The sequence below is a fragment of the Colletotrichum gloeosporioides genome, assembly GCF_011800055.1.
Source record: "Colletotrichum gloeosporioides strain Lc1 chromosome Unknown consensus_43, whole genome shotgun sequence".
Classification (NCBI taxonomy): domain Eukaryota; kingdom Fungi; phylum Ascomycota; class Sordariomycetes; order Glomerellales; family Glomerellaceae; genus Colletotrichum; species Colletotrichum gloeosporioides.
In genome coordinates, this window is record NW_025544688.1 from 51,909 (window position 1) to 68,626 (window position 16,718).

The window sequence follows — 16,718 nt, forward strand, 5'->3', positions numbered from 1 at the left end:
GCTCCTGGTTGTGCTTTCCTGTCAGTGCCTCAGCCCTGCGTTTGATGAAGAAGGAAGACCGCAGTAGTTGGGTAAGGAGCCTTGGTATTATCACGAGATGTTGAGATCATCTGCACCATCCAATGCAGACGTCTCATTTCTGCTTGATACAAAACTCGCGACGTGGATCGATTTGTTGTTATTGGAATGACATGCTTGAAATGCGATTAACTAAGGTGCGTATTCCAAGGAGAATAGTTGAGACATGTTTTGCCTTGAGAAAATGGCACCCAGCGTCTTTTAACTGCCTAATATTATCCTCTTAGACATTAAAGAGTATAAGCAGTTTCGTGCTTTGTGGGGACCCCTTGCTTTTTCACTCAGAAAAAGATGATGAAACAATAAGGCGGAAATCACCTACTTGTATCGATGGATTGAGCCTACGTGTACTTGATTTGTCGCGTGACAGCATCGTTTACAGCTACTTAACGCACAATATATGTTTTTGCGTACGACAGAGGACTACAGTCAAGTTGCTAAGGTATCAAGAGCTCCAAAGAATATATGTGACGGCTGGCATAGTTTCCAATACACAGTTTCGGCCCTCTCCTTGCTGATAGGATATTTCTTTTGGTATCGATGTTGGACAATTTCGAAAGAGATGGCCAGAATGGCATTTACTTCATTGAATAGAAGGCGGTCACTGCAGTAACAAGTATAAGGCTTTTGAGATGAGTATCAACGTTTCGGGTTTTACTATCGTGTCAAAAGCAAAAGCCTATGAGTTAAGAAAGCTAAGTTGACGAATTTGTGATAAAATTGAATAAGAGCAAAGAACACAAAGGTCTAGATGTCTAATCTGACAAGAATGTCTGGTTGCCATTGAAAAAAGAAAACAGGATTTGTAACGACAACAATGCCAACAGGGGGTATATACGATGAGTATAAAGAACTTGAGTTGAAATCTCATTCGCTTTGCTCGGTAGAAACGGCGCATGTCAACCAGCGCTAACTAACACTCTAAACAGACAACTTGCCAATTGCACGCATCTGGGGCAACCTACGGGGCGGCCGAGTGCAGTGTGCGAAAGCCATGGGATATAATTATGCATCCTCTTCGGTCTCGGAAAGAAAATAGGGGTTTTGACCGGTGCCGTAGTGGTCTTTTGCTTGCCGAAAAGCCAATTAGAGCGAAAATTCCGTTCTCGGTGATCTCGGCAGAGCGGGCTGGGCAATATCGAAACTCTATTTTGACCTGAATCGAGGCAGGTTGTCACCGAGGACCGCACTTTTCAACCAATACCATTGCATGTTTTCTAATCCCCCATGTTCTCGAACCAGGTGTCATCCAGATTGCCCGCGGCCTCATTGGACTTCAAAAGGACGAAACAGACGTTCTACCATCTTTTGATAGCGAGTTGTTTATTTTCGTTGTCGGGCAAGATCAACTTAAGAAAGCGGTCGATTTCAGCCAACCTCTCTTGCTTTCAGCGGCCTCGTAACTAGAATTGGAACCACACTGGCGAAAGACGAAGCTAAGGTCACCAACACTTACACATACCTACTCTCACGAATCCGCCCCGACAAGCACAATGCAACTCAAACTCGCAGCCATATACGTGGCCCTCGCAGCCACCTCCGCAAAGGCTCAAATCGAAGACCCAGAGCACCCCTACATCCCGCCAACAGCCTCCGACCGCCGCTCACCCTGTCCGGCCCTGAACATCCTTGCCAACCACGGCTACATCAACCGCAATGGCTCATTCATCACAGAAGAGAGCGCCACTGTGGCACAGATGCAAGCCTTCAACTTCTCGCGCGCGGTGGCGGCCGGCCCGGTCCCTGCTGCCCTAAAATACGCCACGACCGGCGTGAATGGGACCTTCCACCTTGACGACCTCGCTCAGAAGCCCCTCGACCATGATGGCAGTCTGAGCCGCGGAGATCTCGCCCTGGGCGACAATCTGAAATTCAATCGAACCATCTGGGACACCGTCGTGGTAAGGTTGCCGGATGAGTACGTCACCTGGAAGCAGGCGGCTGAGGCGGGAGCAGCGAGGTTGGAGGATGCGAGGAAAGAGAATCCACAGTTCGAGCTTGATGCGGCGGGGATTCAGGCTACTTTTGACCAGATGAGTGGTATTCTGGCGGCTTTCGGAGGTAGTGTTGAGGATGGGAAGGCGAGGAGGGACTGGATCAATGCTAGCTTTGTGGAGGAGAGATTACCGTGGTCTTTGGGGTGGAAGACGTCTGAGAAGGTATTGGCTGGTGCTGATTTTGCCCCTATGGCGACGGCTTTGAAAGAGTATGCTCCCGGTGGTGTGTGAGAGATGTTTCCACGCAGACTCCAAACATTGGCAAACATTCAATTTGTATAAAGTTTTGTAACTAATGTGGACGAAAGTCTTGAGCTAACACGTGTGCATATCATTCTGACTTCCCTAAATCTCTTGCTGCTCGTACGGACTGGATCTAGACGGTGCGGTGCTTAATGGCCTTGACGCCCTTTAGATCCTTAACAATCTGCTCTGCAGCGGCCAGTGCGAAGCAACCAGCAGTGAGCGTGGGGTTGCAGGCGTTCTGCGTCGGAATGACACCGCATCCACCAAGCACGAGGTTGTCCTGGCCCCAGACACGGCCTAGTTTGTCCACGACGCTGTCTTCCTGGGACTCTCCCGCTCTGTAGGTGCCGCAGATGTGGAGCGCGGAGCCGGCTGGGAGGTACTTCGGCTCGGCTCCGGGGAGGAACCCGCCGAGGCAGCGGGCGACGTCAACCATGCTAGAAAAAGGGGTTCATTAGAAGTGCAATATCAAGAAAAGCGCATTGGAGACCTACTCGGTGATCATTCTGCGGGAACGGTCGGCATCGTCTTGGTCAATCTTGAAATGGAAAGTGGGCTGGTAGACGCGTTTGTTGTCAGCTACCGTGACTGAATCACAGACAAGAGTACTCACCTGAGGCATTCCGAAGCCATCCTTGATCTTGTCGGAAAAGCTGACATGGTTGTTGAAGTTGGGCTTGGTATACCCGAACCATCGGAGATCAACAATCACGCGTTGGTCGATGCCGGCCGGAATCTGACCATATCCGAAGGCGTCGCGGTGAATCTGGGTATGCCAAGGGTAGTCCTTGGTGAGAGGGAAGTAGCATTGTGGGTCAGGGTCGTTGTAGGGGAAAGGCAGAGGATCTTTCGGAAACTTTTCCTTATGCGCCTCGACGGTCTTCTTCTCCTCGGCGTCCAGTTTGTAAGTGTTGTCCTTGATAGCATCAATGTACTTGCGATCAAGAACAATCTGGCAGAAGGACATGGGCTGCTCCGTCATGTAGTGACCCTGTACGAAAGCATCGTCAGTTGTCACGTCAAGAGTATACCGCTGGAAAGAGCAGCAATAAAACTAACCAAAGCTTTGAGAGTCTTCCCAAGTTCGCCGGAGTTGAAAAGAATCCCAGGGGTCAAGACAGCGCCAGCACACACGACAAACTTGTTCGCCTTGATCATATACTTCTCGTTGTCGATGAGATTCTCGACCTGCACAAGTCTGACCTTCTTGGACTCATCAAGCTCAAATCTGACGCACTGGGTGTTGGGGAGCAACTTGAAGTTCTCAGCGTGGGCAATGTCGCCGAGAATCGTCGCCGTACAGGCCCACTCGGTGTAGTCCTTGTTCTTCTCCCTGCGCTTGCCGCACAAAGGCATGTTGGCAGTCTTTCGGTTTCTTTCCTCAAAGGCTTTGTCCAAGATCGACTTGACAAGCTTCTGGCGAATAGAGTCGTCAAAGATCTTGGGGTTCGTCCAGAACAGCTTCTCTGCCTCTTTGTACAGCTCATCCCACTCCTCATCGTTGAAGAGTGTCGATCGTTCAATTGTCGGGTCCTGTCGAGGAGTGCAGCACGTCCAGTGAGATCCCATGCCGCCGACAACACGCGTGGCAGCAGCGGCGGGGAGGTTCTCATACGACTTCTGGTCGGGGTTCTGGCCGTTCAGGACAAACTCCTGCTGGCAGGGCCTTTCAATAGTGAGCAAAGGCATATCTTAACAAGTATCACAGCGCACTTTGACTCACTCAGGCACCCAGGCTGAAGGTTCGAGGCCAGCGTCGTTATTGCTGGTCGGCACAGAGAGAAGTTGCAGTTCTCCCTAAACATTATCATTAGGCAAGATTCAAGTTCAGAAAAGCACACAGCTCTTACCTTGACAACACTACAGGCTTTGTAAGCAGAATTCTACTCGTTATCGTTTAGACACAAAGTCTGGAAAGGCTTACTTGGTGAAAAGGCTGATGTCCTTCTGAACCGCGATACCATTCTTCTTGTGGTCGCCGATCCTTCTGGTCTCCCTGAACGCAAAGTTAGTCGTAGATGGCCGCTTCTTGTTGGCTAGAACAACTCACTGTTCTCCAACGTCAATCATGACAACATTTCTTCCGGCTTCCACGAGTTTGCGAGCGAAGACGGCCCCAATAGGGCCGGAGCCCACGAGGAGGACATCGACCTCGTCAAGGCGTTCTCTAGGCGGCATGGAACCCATGTTGACAGCGGTTGAAACGTAGATAGGTGAGTGTAGTGTAGAGTGAATGAAATTCAGACAGATGTAAGTGAGGATGAAGAGATAGGGAAAAGTTGGTTCTCACTGCTGCCGGGCGGTCTTCAGCTTTATACATGAACAGTTTACCTCGAACCTGTATCAGCTGACAGCCCGTGGCATCAAGTCTTTACAGCCACTTCATGGAAACTGTGTGTGGGCAACCTCCAAATGCCACACGTCTCGACTCACTCTCGGGGTATACTGGGCGGCAAAAGCCTATCAGTGGAACATGTCGGAACATTGCAGGAGTGACTGTGAGACAATGCACGAATTTGATGTTTCGCGAAACAGCCGAGTCAACCAACGCCATAGGTCACCGTAGACCAGGTTTTCCAGACTTTGCCGCGACATGACCCCAGTTTCTAACGCTTTCAAAAATCCTCGAGAATTGTCTCACCGAAGGGAGAATGTGAAGATTGTTTGTGGAAAGTGAACCAACATGGGTCTGATTCAACGTGTTCTTAGCGCCCCGTTTCTCCAGAGATTGACGATAGGTAGGCTGTAAATATCGCCAGGCAATGATTAAAATGTCCAGCAACCACCTTGAAGCGCTTCCTCGTCCCACTTTCGCACGACCTCAATATACTCACCGGGAGTGCTACCATGATTCCACCTCTCTTTCAGCTCATATTATCACAGATGCTCTTACGCTATAACCGAAGACTTGCGTGCAAATATCGAGGTAGACCGATCAACATGTAATCGCCAGAAGTGTAATGAAATCAGGGCTGAGACTTCGCAAGAGAGAAATGCATCCGGATCAGGTCGAATAAACTAGGATGATGGGGTAGCACTAAATGAGGGGTTAGAGAATGCAACTTATGTCAGGTCAGGTCACAGGAACGTTGTGGTCTCACGGAAGAGCGGAAGCACAACAGTCGGCTGTCCACTTCCTCAGTGCGGAGCCGCGCGTACAAGTTCAGTTGCAGATCATGGAGGCGGAGGCTTCGAATTTCTCGATACGTTGCTACTCAGCTATGTCGGCACTTGTGAGACGCAAGACATACGTGAACTGTCAAGACGCGGAGTGGGTGTTCACACGCGAGAATGATGGACATGTCGAATGACTACACCAAGCTCGCAGGAATGAATTGACAGGTGAAGTTTGTACATATTTCCGCACAGACTTCATCCAACTTTCAGCTCATAAAGACGCTGCGATTTTTACTGCTCAAAAGGGTATTTTGTCTTAGATCAGAATGCCACAATGGCCCGAGGTCGAAACCCAAGCTTTGGCTCTGCTACGACGTCCATATTCCTCTCTGATTCTCATTGATTTTATCTTCTCACTCCCATCATCTCAAGAGCCCAGTTCGATATTAATGTCAGGAATCTTCCGGGTCGAATTCTAAGTAACACGGCGGCTTCTCATTATCGAAGGATTGCGGATAGCTATTAGGCAGGAAGCCGTCGCCCCCCTTCGGATACCAACAGAATATGTTACCTATTCAGACGCCGCAGAACCTCATGTATTCTTACGTGTTCGTACCAATTCCTAGCGGCTATGTACGTTGGACGTCCCGTCGACTAAGTGACGGTGCGGCCCGGGAGCATCTAGCCCCAACATAGTTACACTACAACCCCGCAGAACGAAGACGATGGGGCATGCAAGGGGGTCAGCTCTGGCCGCCAGCATTTCTCCGGCAGTCCAGACCCAACACCATCAAATCATCCCCGCAGGAACAAAAGACAGCGTGGCGTCGAGATGGAATGTAGGAGGCTTCACGGTCCGAGTGGTGGGAATGATGACCTGCGCTGTTACAGACAAATACGGTATACAGCCAGCCACGTCGACGCCATTTATACAAGGGTCTAACACCTCCACTAGGGCAAGCATGAGGTCTCATCCGGCTCGTCGATGGATTCTAAAGCAAGGAATTGGCAGTTTGCTACGGCATTCTATGGCTGACAACAAACATATGCCCATGATCTGACGGTGACTCGTCATAATCGTGCGTGACAGTCTAATAGTCTCACTGATAAGTAAATTGCGTCGCCTAGATCACTTCTTACCCACTTATTAGATAGGTAGGCAAGACATGTTTGGCCACAAACCAGCTGGTGGAGTCTTGCTATCCGGGCGGGTGGTGCTACCATAAAACGACGACGACGAACGACGACGAAGACGACGGCGACGGCGACGATGATGGCAGGCACAACGATAGTAGAAATGAGAAGGCCAGGAACGACGATGGCAGATGCGATAGCACGAATACTAGGGTATCAAAGATGATCAAATAGGGAAGTCAAGTAGCTTTGTAGCCTTACTTAGCTGAAAGTACCCGCCCCCATAGCAAAACTTAGCTGATAGTCCATCTAACAGTATTTACAAGTGAGGTGGAAGCAAAATCCTTCTGCTCATGTTCCTGTGGGGGTACAGCTTATGCCAGACCCGAGCTAATTGGCAATTCCCATGACATGTACTTCTGCCCGAAGTCGGGATTAGTTCATGATGAACGGTGAGAAGAATCAAATGGGTGCTTGCTAGTTCTGTGGCTATTTGAGCTCAACATACATGAAGATTAAACACATATTCGCTGGCACGTAACGACCTAGCAAAGAAGGAAACAACCGTCTGTCATTGTAAAGTTGTGCACCAAGCTAAGCCCATAAAATTAAGCCTTCTTGCACTGGCTGGCGGGCTTCTGGCCCTTAGCTCCCTGGATGCAGTTGTTGGAGATATCAAGAACATCCTTCGAAACCAATTCAGTGCAGGCCGGGCCAAGAGCTCCCTCAAAGTTGTTGCTCGTCAGGTTCAGGACTTGAACGTTCTTCAACTGACACAAAGCCTCCGGGACGGTTCCAGACAGGTTGTTGTTGCCGACGTCGAAAACCGTCAGGTTCTCAGTCTTGTACACCGTGGGAAGAGAGCCGGACAGGTTGTTTCCGAGGAGCAGGATCTCTTCCAGAGACTTGGCGTTGGCGACGGACTTCGGGAAGGTTCCGCTGAATCGGTTGTTCGCTAGGGTGATGTACCGGGCTGGGGTCGATCCAATGGTGTCTGGAATGCTGCCAACGAACTTGTTGTCGTTGAGGAAGATAACGTCCAGGTCCAGAGTGAACAGTTCGCGAGGAATAGAGCCAGAGAATTCGTTGAAACGCAAGTCCAGGAAGGTGAGGTCGGCATTGAGAACGGCGTTGGGGAACGGCCCAGACAGCTTGTTGGAGCTGAGGTCAAGCTCATACAGCCACTTCAGCGCCGAAAGGTCACTCGGAATTTGTCCAACAAAGCCGTTGCTGTTGGCGTGAAAGAAGGTCAAGTCGGTGAGCTTGTCAAGAAAGCCATCGAGAGTCAACTTCTGGCCCTCGAACCCAAAGCCGTTGAAGTCAATGCCGGCGAGAGCCTTCTGCCCCGTGTTTGGGTTGTTGTCGCAGCTGAAGCCGTTGAACTCGCAGACGTCGTTTCCGGCCCAGTTCTTGGTGATGCCCTGTGGGTCGGAGGTGATCTTCTGCTTGAAAGACTCAACCAAAAGCAGATCCCTGTGCAGATGCGACTCGCCAGAGGCGGTCGGTGCGCCGAGCGCAGAGGTGAAAAGGAGTGACGAGAAAAAAAGAGTGAACGGCCCCATGTTGCCAATGACTTCAATAATGAATTCTGTAGTAAGAAAAGGGTGGCATTACTTGCGATTAGTGGGCAATACTTCCCGTATTATAGCCTCAACTTGACGGCATACACAGATGTCTTGTCGTTCTCTCATTTGGGGATGTGATTGACACTCATTACACAAGGTTTTCGTGTTGAGGTACAAATTGAGTCAGGACTTTAGCCCCCATTATTCCTAATTACCGTATTTCTCCGTTGTTTATTTAGACTTTGGCCACATGATTGCCATCCCACGAGTTCGCGTGGACGGGATCCACAAAGTAATTAACTAGTCAGTTGGCTTTCAGCATTGACAACACCGAGCGACAACGTGGTCTAGATCACGAACCTTTCGGGTTGGTCAACTTTTACCTAAGCGTCTAGATTTCCAGGCGAATATTGCCCTTGGCATGTAGTTCTTCCCTTTTTAACTTCGGATCATGCGGAGGTCCGGATCTGTGTATATGTATGGTCGGGGCAACTATCTACCGCAAGTTCTTGCTTTCCGAAAACGTAGTCTTTTGTCTAATATTAAACAATGTCAGCCTTCTAAACCAAGTTACAGACAAAGGGCTACTCATTTCATGCCGAAATCCCTCCCCAGCTACTCATGCATACCGGCGACACTCAATCCCATTTGGTTTCTATCTACGGGAAAAATCAGAAACACACACTATGAATGACTCTGCGAACTTCAAAATTTAGATAGAATTGAGATATCTGTTGTTACATCGACAGGAGGCGAAAAGAAACTGCTGCTTCTCGTCATACTCGACTTAGAAGTGTCCCATGATGTTCCTAGGGACATATGGCTCTTCAAGATACTTGATCTCATCTTCCGTCAGAGCCTTTCCCCTCAGCTCACAAGCCTCATCAATTCTCTTGACAGAGTTGAAACCCGTCACGGGAATCGCACCCTTGGACCTGACCCAGGCAAGTGCAACGTGGCTCATGCTCCACCCCTTCTTCCCCGCGACCTCCTCAACCCTGCGAATGATCTCCTCATCAGCTTCTGTAAACGCGGGGCTCATGGGGCCCTTCATCTGCGACCGGATAGATTTATCGTAGCCCAGCGGCCTTGCCAGCCTGCCGCCAAACAGCGGCGACCACGGCATGATGCCGACGCCCGTGTCGTTGCAGAAACGGTTCATCTCGCGCTCCTCCTCACGGTAGCATAGGTTGTAGTAGTTCTGCATGGACACGAACTTCGTCCAGTTGTTCTTCTCCGCAACAAATTGCATACGTGCAAATTGGGTCGCCCACATGCTGCTGGCGCCGATGTAAAGGATCTTTCCGGCTTGGACGAGGTCGTGGAGAGCTTTCATGGTCTCTTCGATAGGGGTGGCGGGATCGACACGGTGGATCTGGAAAAGGTCGATGTAAGTTGTGTCTAGGCGGGCCAGCGCGTCGTTGACAGCCTTGAAGATGGCGATGCGTGAGAGACCTGATTTGAGTTAGTCGCCATTTTCTGAAGCATTTTGGATTTGGAATTTATAGACTTACCTCCTTGGTTGACATAGTCTTTGCTTTGGTTCAGTTGCTGGGTAAAGGGGGGCGTATGCATGCCGACCTCCTCGCCGACGTGCAGCGCGCACTTGGTCATGAGCACGAGCTTCTCTCGGGGGATGTTGAACTTCTTGATTGCCTTGCCGATGACCTGTTCGCTCACTCCGTTCGAGTACATGTTGGCCGTGTCCCAGGTGGTGATACCGCAATCATAGGCGGCCTTCAAGATCTCTAGGGACGGCTCCTCGTCAAGCACCCAGGAACCCCATTCTGAGGAGCCAAGAGACATTCCGCCGAGGATTGGGACTGAGACTCGAAGTCCAGAAGTGCCCATGTTGACGTATTCAACTTTGGTCGCGTCGAGGCTCTTTTGCAGAGAGGCGGGGAAAGCTGGCGCAGACATTTTGGTGATCGGTGGAGGTGCTGAAGCAAGTGCTGAGATTCTCTGACTCGAATGTCCGGCTTGAATGGATGCGGTGCTGTTGTTGTGCTAGTTGAATTTTCTGACGATAGACGCACATGATGCATCTTTAAATACTCATTCATTGCTACGTATGACTACCATGTCCCTTAAAACCGGTGATGCAACTCAGAATCTCAAGACATTATGGCGTTTACATGGACCTGCGGTGGATTCAAGGGGAGATAATGGACATTAGAAGCCTCAAACTCCTTCGCGAAGCCATGATCGTGTGAAAGGTAGGTGGTTGAGTCCGGACTTTGTGTTTTGGTTGTGGATCAAGGCGACTGCGACGCATGGGACAGTCGAGCTCTTAAATCGGCGTGATGGCGGACATTCGATGGGAATTGTACCGTATATTCACCCAGCTGGGGAAATCATGGGGCGCGGACGGTTAACGGACACTAAAGCACTTTCCGAGCCTGTTCAAGCTCGTTTAAAGACCCTGCGGAAGCCAGGCTTTTGGGACTTTGGTATGGGAATTTCAATCGTAGCGAGCAAGCAAGTCCGCAAAGTCCGGAGCGCACGCTTAATCCCGGCCCCCACTTCGCCGAGCCGGTCGCGACGATCTTCCCCGCGGCATCCAACCAGCTGAAGTCATTTCAGCGACTAACTGCGGGAGCTGCCGTTACCCACAACGAGATGCAATCGTTAAAATATCGACGTATCCCAGTCGATCAAGTCCATGGAATCCGCGATTTCTTCTCTCTTCTGCTCCAGTAGTCTCTCTAGGTTCCTGCTACTTGGATACATATACTAACGGAATGAGACATGCTCTCTTCGCTGTCGTCGCGTATAGAAGCTACGTCGAGCTTGTTCTCCTAGTCATATCCTACTCAATTAAATTCTATGCAGACTCTTGTAATCAAGATATAAAGTTCAGGAAAGCAGCGAGAGCATATCCGAACCAAATCTGGGCATCGGTCGATCAGGCGCTGCCAGTGGAGGGGAACCGTCAACTCCCCAAAGGATGGCGCATTTGCCTCGACCAATCATGTCCGTCCATTGGCATCAACGATTAGACTATTGCCCAAAAGGGGAAACAATACCTGCTAGGGGCAACGATGCCAGTCAGGCTGCTGACTTACCAGCACGAAGGCGAGACACACGGTCTTAAGTGTCGCTCAAAGCGCGAGCAAGTTCCTCTCCAACATGTCCCTTTTCAGTGAAATAACCAGCTTCGCGTGGAGATAAGACAGTCTGAACAATTGCCCTTTTTCATGCAACGATCTCAGCAACCATGACCAGCTACACGGGTGCACAGAGAACATCATCAGGGAAACATGATAAATACCAAGCTTCCTGATTATGGCTGATATCCTCATCAAAAGCCATCTTACTTCAATAGACAGACAAATCATCTGAAGTAACTTAATCATTTCACACTCTTTTCACTCCAAATCTCGGCCAACTCCACTGCAATGGGTTTCTTCTACAGCCAACTCTTCGCCCGCCTCCCGTACCCAACCGGCTCCTACGCCGGCAAGACCATCATCATCACCGGCAGCAATATCGGCCTTGGCAAGGAAGCAGCCCGCCACTACGTCCGCCTCGGCGCCAGCAAAATGATCCTCGCCGTCCGCAACCTCGACAAGGGTACCGCAGCCAAAGTCGACATCGAGTCCTCCACCAACTGCGCCAAGGACACCATCGAAGTCTGGCAGCTCGACATGTCCAGCTACGCCAGCGTGCAACAATTTGCGGCGCGCGTCTCTTTCGAGCTCGGCCGCGTCGACATCTTCCACGCCAACGCTGGCGTTGCGCACGTCGAGTACAAGCTGATGGAAGATAACGAGGGCCAGATCACCGTCAACGTCGTCTCAACTTTCCTCTTGGCGGCGCTCGTGCTGCCCAAGATGAAGGAGACGGCAGCAAAGTACAACACCCGGCCGACGCTGACCATCACCACCTCGGAAACGCACGCCTGGACACCCTTCAACGAGCGCCACGCTCCAGAAGGCGGGATCTACGACGCCCTCAACGAGCAGGGCAAGAAGGACCCAAACAGCCTGTACTGGCCGTCGAAACTGCTCGAGGTCTTTGGCGTGCGGAGCATCGCGGAGCGGAACCCGACGCCGGGCTGTCCGGTCACGGTCAACATGGTCAATCCGGGCTACTGCCGCTCCGAGCTGGTGCGCGAGCTGGACACGTGGGTTGTGTGGTTTTTGAACACTTTCATGGCGCGTAGCGCGGAGTATGGAAGCAGGACGTTAGTCCACGCCGGCTCTGCGGGGGCCGAGTCCCATGGCAAGTACCTCTCTGACTGCCAGATTGATGAACCGAGTGTGTTTGTGAGGAGTGCGGAGGGGAAGGTGACGCAGGATCGGGTTTGGGTGGAGCTAATGGGGAAGTTGGAGGCTATCAAGCCTGGCGTGACACGAAATTTCTGATTGCCTAGATGATACTTGCTTCATCTCTTGTTTATCCCTTTCTTTCTCGTAACATGAATCTAGAATTGTTTAGTCTAAAAGAGGTTGTTGAAAACAAGGGTTTCCGTTGTTCGGATCGGTGATTTTACCCAAACAGCAAGAACACTACGTTGGCTTGCCGGGACAGATAACGCCACCTCGACGTCGCTAATTCGTACGATGAGTTGAAAAGGGAATGAAACGAAACCCACTTTTTGAATCCTGAATTCCGTTCAACGTGGTTCGAAAAAGACTGAAACATTTTGGAGCTTCAACCTAGACCGATCAGACTAAGACCTCCGTCGTATTACGTGGAGTTAAGAGCTGCTTACGGCCGGCCTTGCGCCAACCGCATCGCCAGGCAAGTCAGGCTACATGAGACCATCGGATCCGAAAGACATCCCGGTTGCTGTGACTATAGTGTACTATTCCATCTGCGCTTCTTTTCCAACTTACTAGTACGCAACTTGCCATGGTATGTCGACCCCTGGGGCTGTTTCCGGGGGGTTGTATCGACAATCGCAATTCGGACAGCAACGTGAACCGAACTGCGGAACTCCTGCAAGCTCGTATGGAGATTGATGGCTTGCGGCGGCAAACTCCGTTCTTGAGGGACAAGTGGTCTGGGATATTGTTTTTATTTTGAGGTTCAGCATATGTCCAGGCTCGACCCACCACATCGACGAAAAAGGTCGCTATATATGAAGGCCCTCGCTGGTCCTTGGGAAGTCCGCGGCATTCAAGACGTGAAGAGACATCACCCCTGCCTCAAATAGAATAAACCAAAACTCCTCAAACATCAACAATGACCTCCCAAAAGCGCATCTTCATGACCGGCGCAAGCGGCCACATTGGCTCCGAAATCATCCGCCTAGCCCTCACAGACGGCCACTCCATCCGCGCCCTCTCCCGCACCCCAGCAAGCGACACCAAACTCCGCTCCCTCGGCGCCGTCCCTGTCCGCGGCGACCTCACCTCCCTCGCTGTCCTACGTACCGAGTCCGCCGCCGCCGACGCCGTCCTTCACCTCGCCACAGCCTACGTCTTCGGCGGCGCACCGTACGAGTCCGTCCGGCACATTGACTTCGCCGCCGTCGACGCCATCGCAGACGGCCTCGCCGGCACCGACAAGCCCCTGGTAGCCACCTCCGTCACCCTCACCGTCGCCGCCGACCCTGCGGGCGCGGAGACGGACGAGGCGTCGCCCATAGGGCCCAACGAGCTGCACACGCGCATGCTGACCGAGACGCACTCTCTCAGCCTGAGGGACAGGGGCGTCCGCGTGATGGCGGTCCGCCTAGCGCCATACGTCTACGGTCACGGCCGCAGCGGCGTGGCGCAGCTCATGGAAATCGGCGCCCAGGCGGGCTTCGTCACCGTCATCGACGGGGGCCGAAACCGCACCACCACGGTGCATGTCGACGATGCGGCGAGGTTGTATCTTCTTGCGGCAGAGAAGGGGAACGCCGGGGAGGTCTATAACGCGAGTGCGTCTACCGAGGTGACTCTGAGGGAGATGTCGGATGCCATGGCGAAGGCTGTGGAAGTTCCTCTGAGAGACATCGCCAAGGAGCAGGCGGAGAAGGAGTTCGGGCCTATGATGACTTTCTTCTTGTCTGTCGAGAACCGTGCTTCCGGGGCGAAGGCGAGGAAAGAGCTGGGATGGGAACCGAAGGGCATGGGTGTTCTGGAGGACATTCGGCAGGGGTCTTACCAAGCTGTTGCCAAGGCCCTGAGGAAGTGAGAGAACTTTGCCTGTTAGCAGATCGCCCTGTGATTATGAATGATTCTGGGCAAAACAGCGTCAAGGGAAATGTGACAGTAGTCAAATGACAAAATCTTCTTTTTATTCTTCAAGATGGGCTTGGCGGGCCTCTTAGATCTATACCCTTTATTTCTGCCTCCTCATCTTTCCGGAGGAGGGCATCTGTTGTCCCTCTATCGATGCAATGTAGCCGCTTTATCCCCAGGCGTGATTTCCGACCTGCAACGCTATGATTATCCGTGTCATTTTTTTAGCACATGTAACAAAACAGATGTCTTCTATCAAGACAAACGACGGGCTTCACAGACTAGCCAGTCGAGGCTAAGGTTTTCACCTATGGGTCCGCTTCACCGTCTGTGCCGTCTTCTTCGCCGGTCCAGTCATCGCTCTCAAGTCCACGGTTGCGGATGGCTAGGGATCCTACCCATCCGAGCAAGGCGATGCCTCCAAAGATTCCCCAGGCTAGGGCTTCGCCTTTGGGGTGGACACGCGTGGATAGAGTGAACAGCGCGCCGGACACAAAAGGTCCGAAACTGCGACCAGCGGCGGACAAGGTCTGGGCAATACCATTCAGTGTGCCCAAAGTCGCGTGATTAGGGGCGCAATTGGTAATCTAGAGTGTCAGCAAACGATGCTTATGTTGGCTGGGAGGGAACTTACTAGCAACATCACACTGGACAACCCGCCAACTGCGCAGATATTCTTGATGATGAGAATGGCTCCCAGCTCAATGTACAGCCAAGTGGAGCCGGAGCCGACGCCAAAGTACGGTTCATCATCGAGATATCCAATCCAGGGCATCAGAGCCATGCTGACGGCGAGTCCAAGCAGCGCAACGCGATAGCTACCCAGGTTTCCCAAACGGGTTTTGACAGGCTGGAACAAGAAGGCTTGGAAGACGATGGTGGCCACGCCAGCCACACTCAGGCTGACACCAATCTTGCTCGGGGGCAGCCCGCGCCCTGTTGGAGGATCCGCGTCAGCGAAGATGGGGTACAAGCTGTTGTACGAAATGTTGGACAACTGGAATACCAGATATGTCAACAGCACCAGGACCGTATTGCGGTTCAAGATATGGCGCCAGGTTGCAAGGTCGCCTGGCGTTTTGGGATCGTCTCCAGCCTCGGAGCCTTCTTCATCAGCGTGGGGAAGCAGCCCTTGGTCCTCCGTCGCGCCGTCTTCATCCTCATCCTCCTCGTCGTCTGATGTGCTCACCGCGACGTGGGAACCACGGCGAGGCCAGCGTGCGGCCCAAGAGTTCCTCTTCGGTTGACGTGATCCCTTGACCCACGACCAGGCATTGCGAGCCCAGGCAGGAATCCAAGCAGCGTGATCGGGCTCCAGACTTTCCAGCGTCTCCTCAAACCAAATTCCGACGATAATCACACTGGTGAGAAGCAGTGCTGCGCTAAGCAGGTTGGGCGCAAGGTAAGGATACTTCTTGCCCAAAGTCCCTACCAACAGGCCTCCCAACGCAGGACCTGTAATGCCACCCAGAGAGTAGATGACGGGCAGCCAAGTAAAAGCCCTGCTCTGGTTCGAACGATCCGTCACTTCGCCCAGTACGGTAGGCACCACAGCAGCATTGCCGTTCAGCAAGCCCATGAAGACGTGGACCAGCACGATTTGCCAGTACGTCCTGCAGAAACCAAATGCGACGAAACAGCAGGTGAGCATGAAGGTTCCCATAATCATGACGGGTTTCCTCCCAATAACATCGGATAGATATCCCCACAACAAGTTCGTCGAGAGCTGGGCGAGGGCGAATGCCGAGGCGAGAATGCCGACGTATAGGCCGGTCTGGGAATCTGGAATGTCGGAGAAGGACTCGACCATCTGGGGCAGGTAGGGGCCGATGGAGTTGAGGGCCGTCTGCTCGCTCAGAGACAAGAAGGCAAGCAGGGCCAGCTGGCGCACCGGCAAGGGAGTCTGCTCATGTTCATCGTCGGAGGCATTGGAGCCCGAGTCGGAGTGGTCAAAGAGCTCGGCGGATGACTGCTCGCGAGGAGTCTTCGGAGGGGGAGTCGGGAATGTGTGATAGGCATGGGTCGATTGGCGGCGCATTGTGACTTGTCGTCGGTTTGATTCTATACTCGCCAGGGTGGGAATGGGAGCACCAGCGTGGAATGAGCCGGACGAGGCTGTGCGGGAAGCAGCCGCGGCGCCGGCAAGATTTGTGTGGACCATGGTTCGGAGGGATTAAGTCGCGCGTCGTGGCTTGAGGTTAGTCGTCGGGCGCGGGCTCACCTCGCGCAGCAGCAGCAGACGGATTGGGTCTGCTGGCGGTGACGTCGACGAAATGATGCAGGCAGACACACGGTTGTCGTCGGTGGTAAACGGTCGGAGATCGGTATCGGGTCGGTGGGAGATGCTGTATTGGGTGTAGGTAGCCGCCTGGTGCCTTGGTGGTTGGAGCTTGTAGCTTCTCGCT

At 52.3% G+C, this 16,718-nt stretch overlaps 5 protein-coding genes and 1 pseudogene across 6 annotated transcripts; 3 read left to right on the top strand and 3 right to left on the bottom strand.

Moving 5' to 3' along the window:
• Positions 1 to 1,571: 1,571 nt before the first annotated feature.
• On the top strand, positions 1,572 to 2,306 carry GCG54_00008588 (putative sterigmatocystin biosynthesis peroxidase stcC; the record flags this gene model as incomplete). Its single annotated transcript, XM_045408550.1, has 1 exon — positions 1,572 to 2,306. The coding sequence occupies one exon, from the start codon at positions 1,572 to 1,574 to the stop codon at positions 2,304 to 2,306; it is 735 nt and encodes a 244-aa protein (XP_045264517.1).
• A 145-nt stretch (positions 2,307 to 2,451) lies between these two features.
• On the bottom strand, positions 2,452 to 4,508 carry GCG54_00008589 (Pyranose 2-oxidase; the record flags this gene model as incomplete). The annotated part of the gene is made up of 8 exons (XM_045408551.1): positions 2,452 to 2,758; positions 2,816 to 2,877; positions 2,935 to 3,312; positions 3,381 to 3,987; positions 4,045 to 4,118; positions 4,172 to 4,181; positions 4,246 to 4,317; positions 4,372 to 4,508. 8 exons carry the CDS (start codon positions 4,506 to 4,508, stop codon positions 2,452 to 2,454), a joined length of 1,647 nt encoding a protein of 548 aa, XP_045264518.1.
• Positions 4,509 to 7,180: 2,672 nt separating this feature from the next.
• Positions 7,181 to 10,057, bottom strand: GCG54_00008590 (annotated as a pseudogene). Its single transcript has 3 exons — positions 9,652 to 10,057; positions 8,925 to 9,592; positions 7,181 to 8,160 (listed from the first exon to the last, which is right to left on the bottom strand). Coding segments are annotated over exons 1-3 (2,054 nt in total).
• A 1,478-nt stretch (positions 10,058 to 11,535) lies between these two features.
• On the top strand, positions 11,536 to 12,504 carry GCG54_00008591 (Short chain dehydrogenase sol3; the record flags this gene model as incomplete). The annotated part of the gene is made up of 1 exon (XM_045408552.1): positions 11,536 to 12,504. The coding sequence occupies one exon, from the start codon at positions 11,536 to 11,538 to the stop codon at positions 12,502 to 12,504; it is 969 nt and encodes a 322-aa protein (XP_045264519.1).
• Positions 12,505 to 13,327: 823 nt separating this feature from the next.
• Positions 13,328 to 14,266, top strand: GCG54_00008592 (uncharacterized protein; the record flags this gene model as incomplete). Its single annotated transcript, XM_045408553.1, has 1 exon — positions 13,328 to 14,266. The coding sequence occupies one exon, from the start codon at positions 13,328 to 13,330 to the stop codon at positions 14,264 to 14,266; it is 939 nt and encodes a 312-aa protein (XP_045264520.1).
• Positions 14,267 to 14,621: 355 nt separating this feature from the next.
• Positions 14,622 to 16,474, bottom strand: GCG54_00008593 (uncharacterized protein; the record flags this gene model as incomplete). The annotated part of the gene is made up of 2 exons (XM_045408554.1): positions 14,622 to 14,900; positions 14,948 to 16,474. 2 exons carry the CDS (start codon positions 16,472 to 16,474, stop codon positions 14,622 to 14,624), a joined length of 1,806 nt encoding a protein of 601 aa, XP_045264521.1.
• Between the last annotated feature and the right edge of the window lie 244 nt (positions 16,475 to 16,718).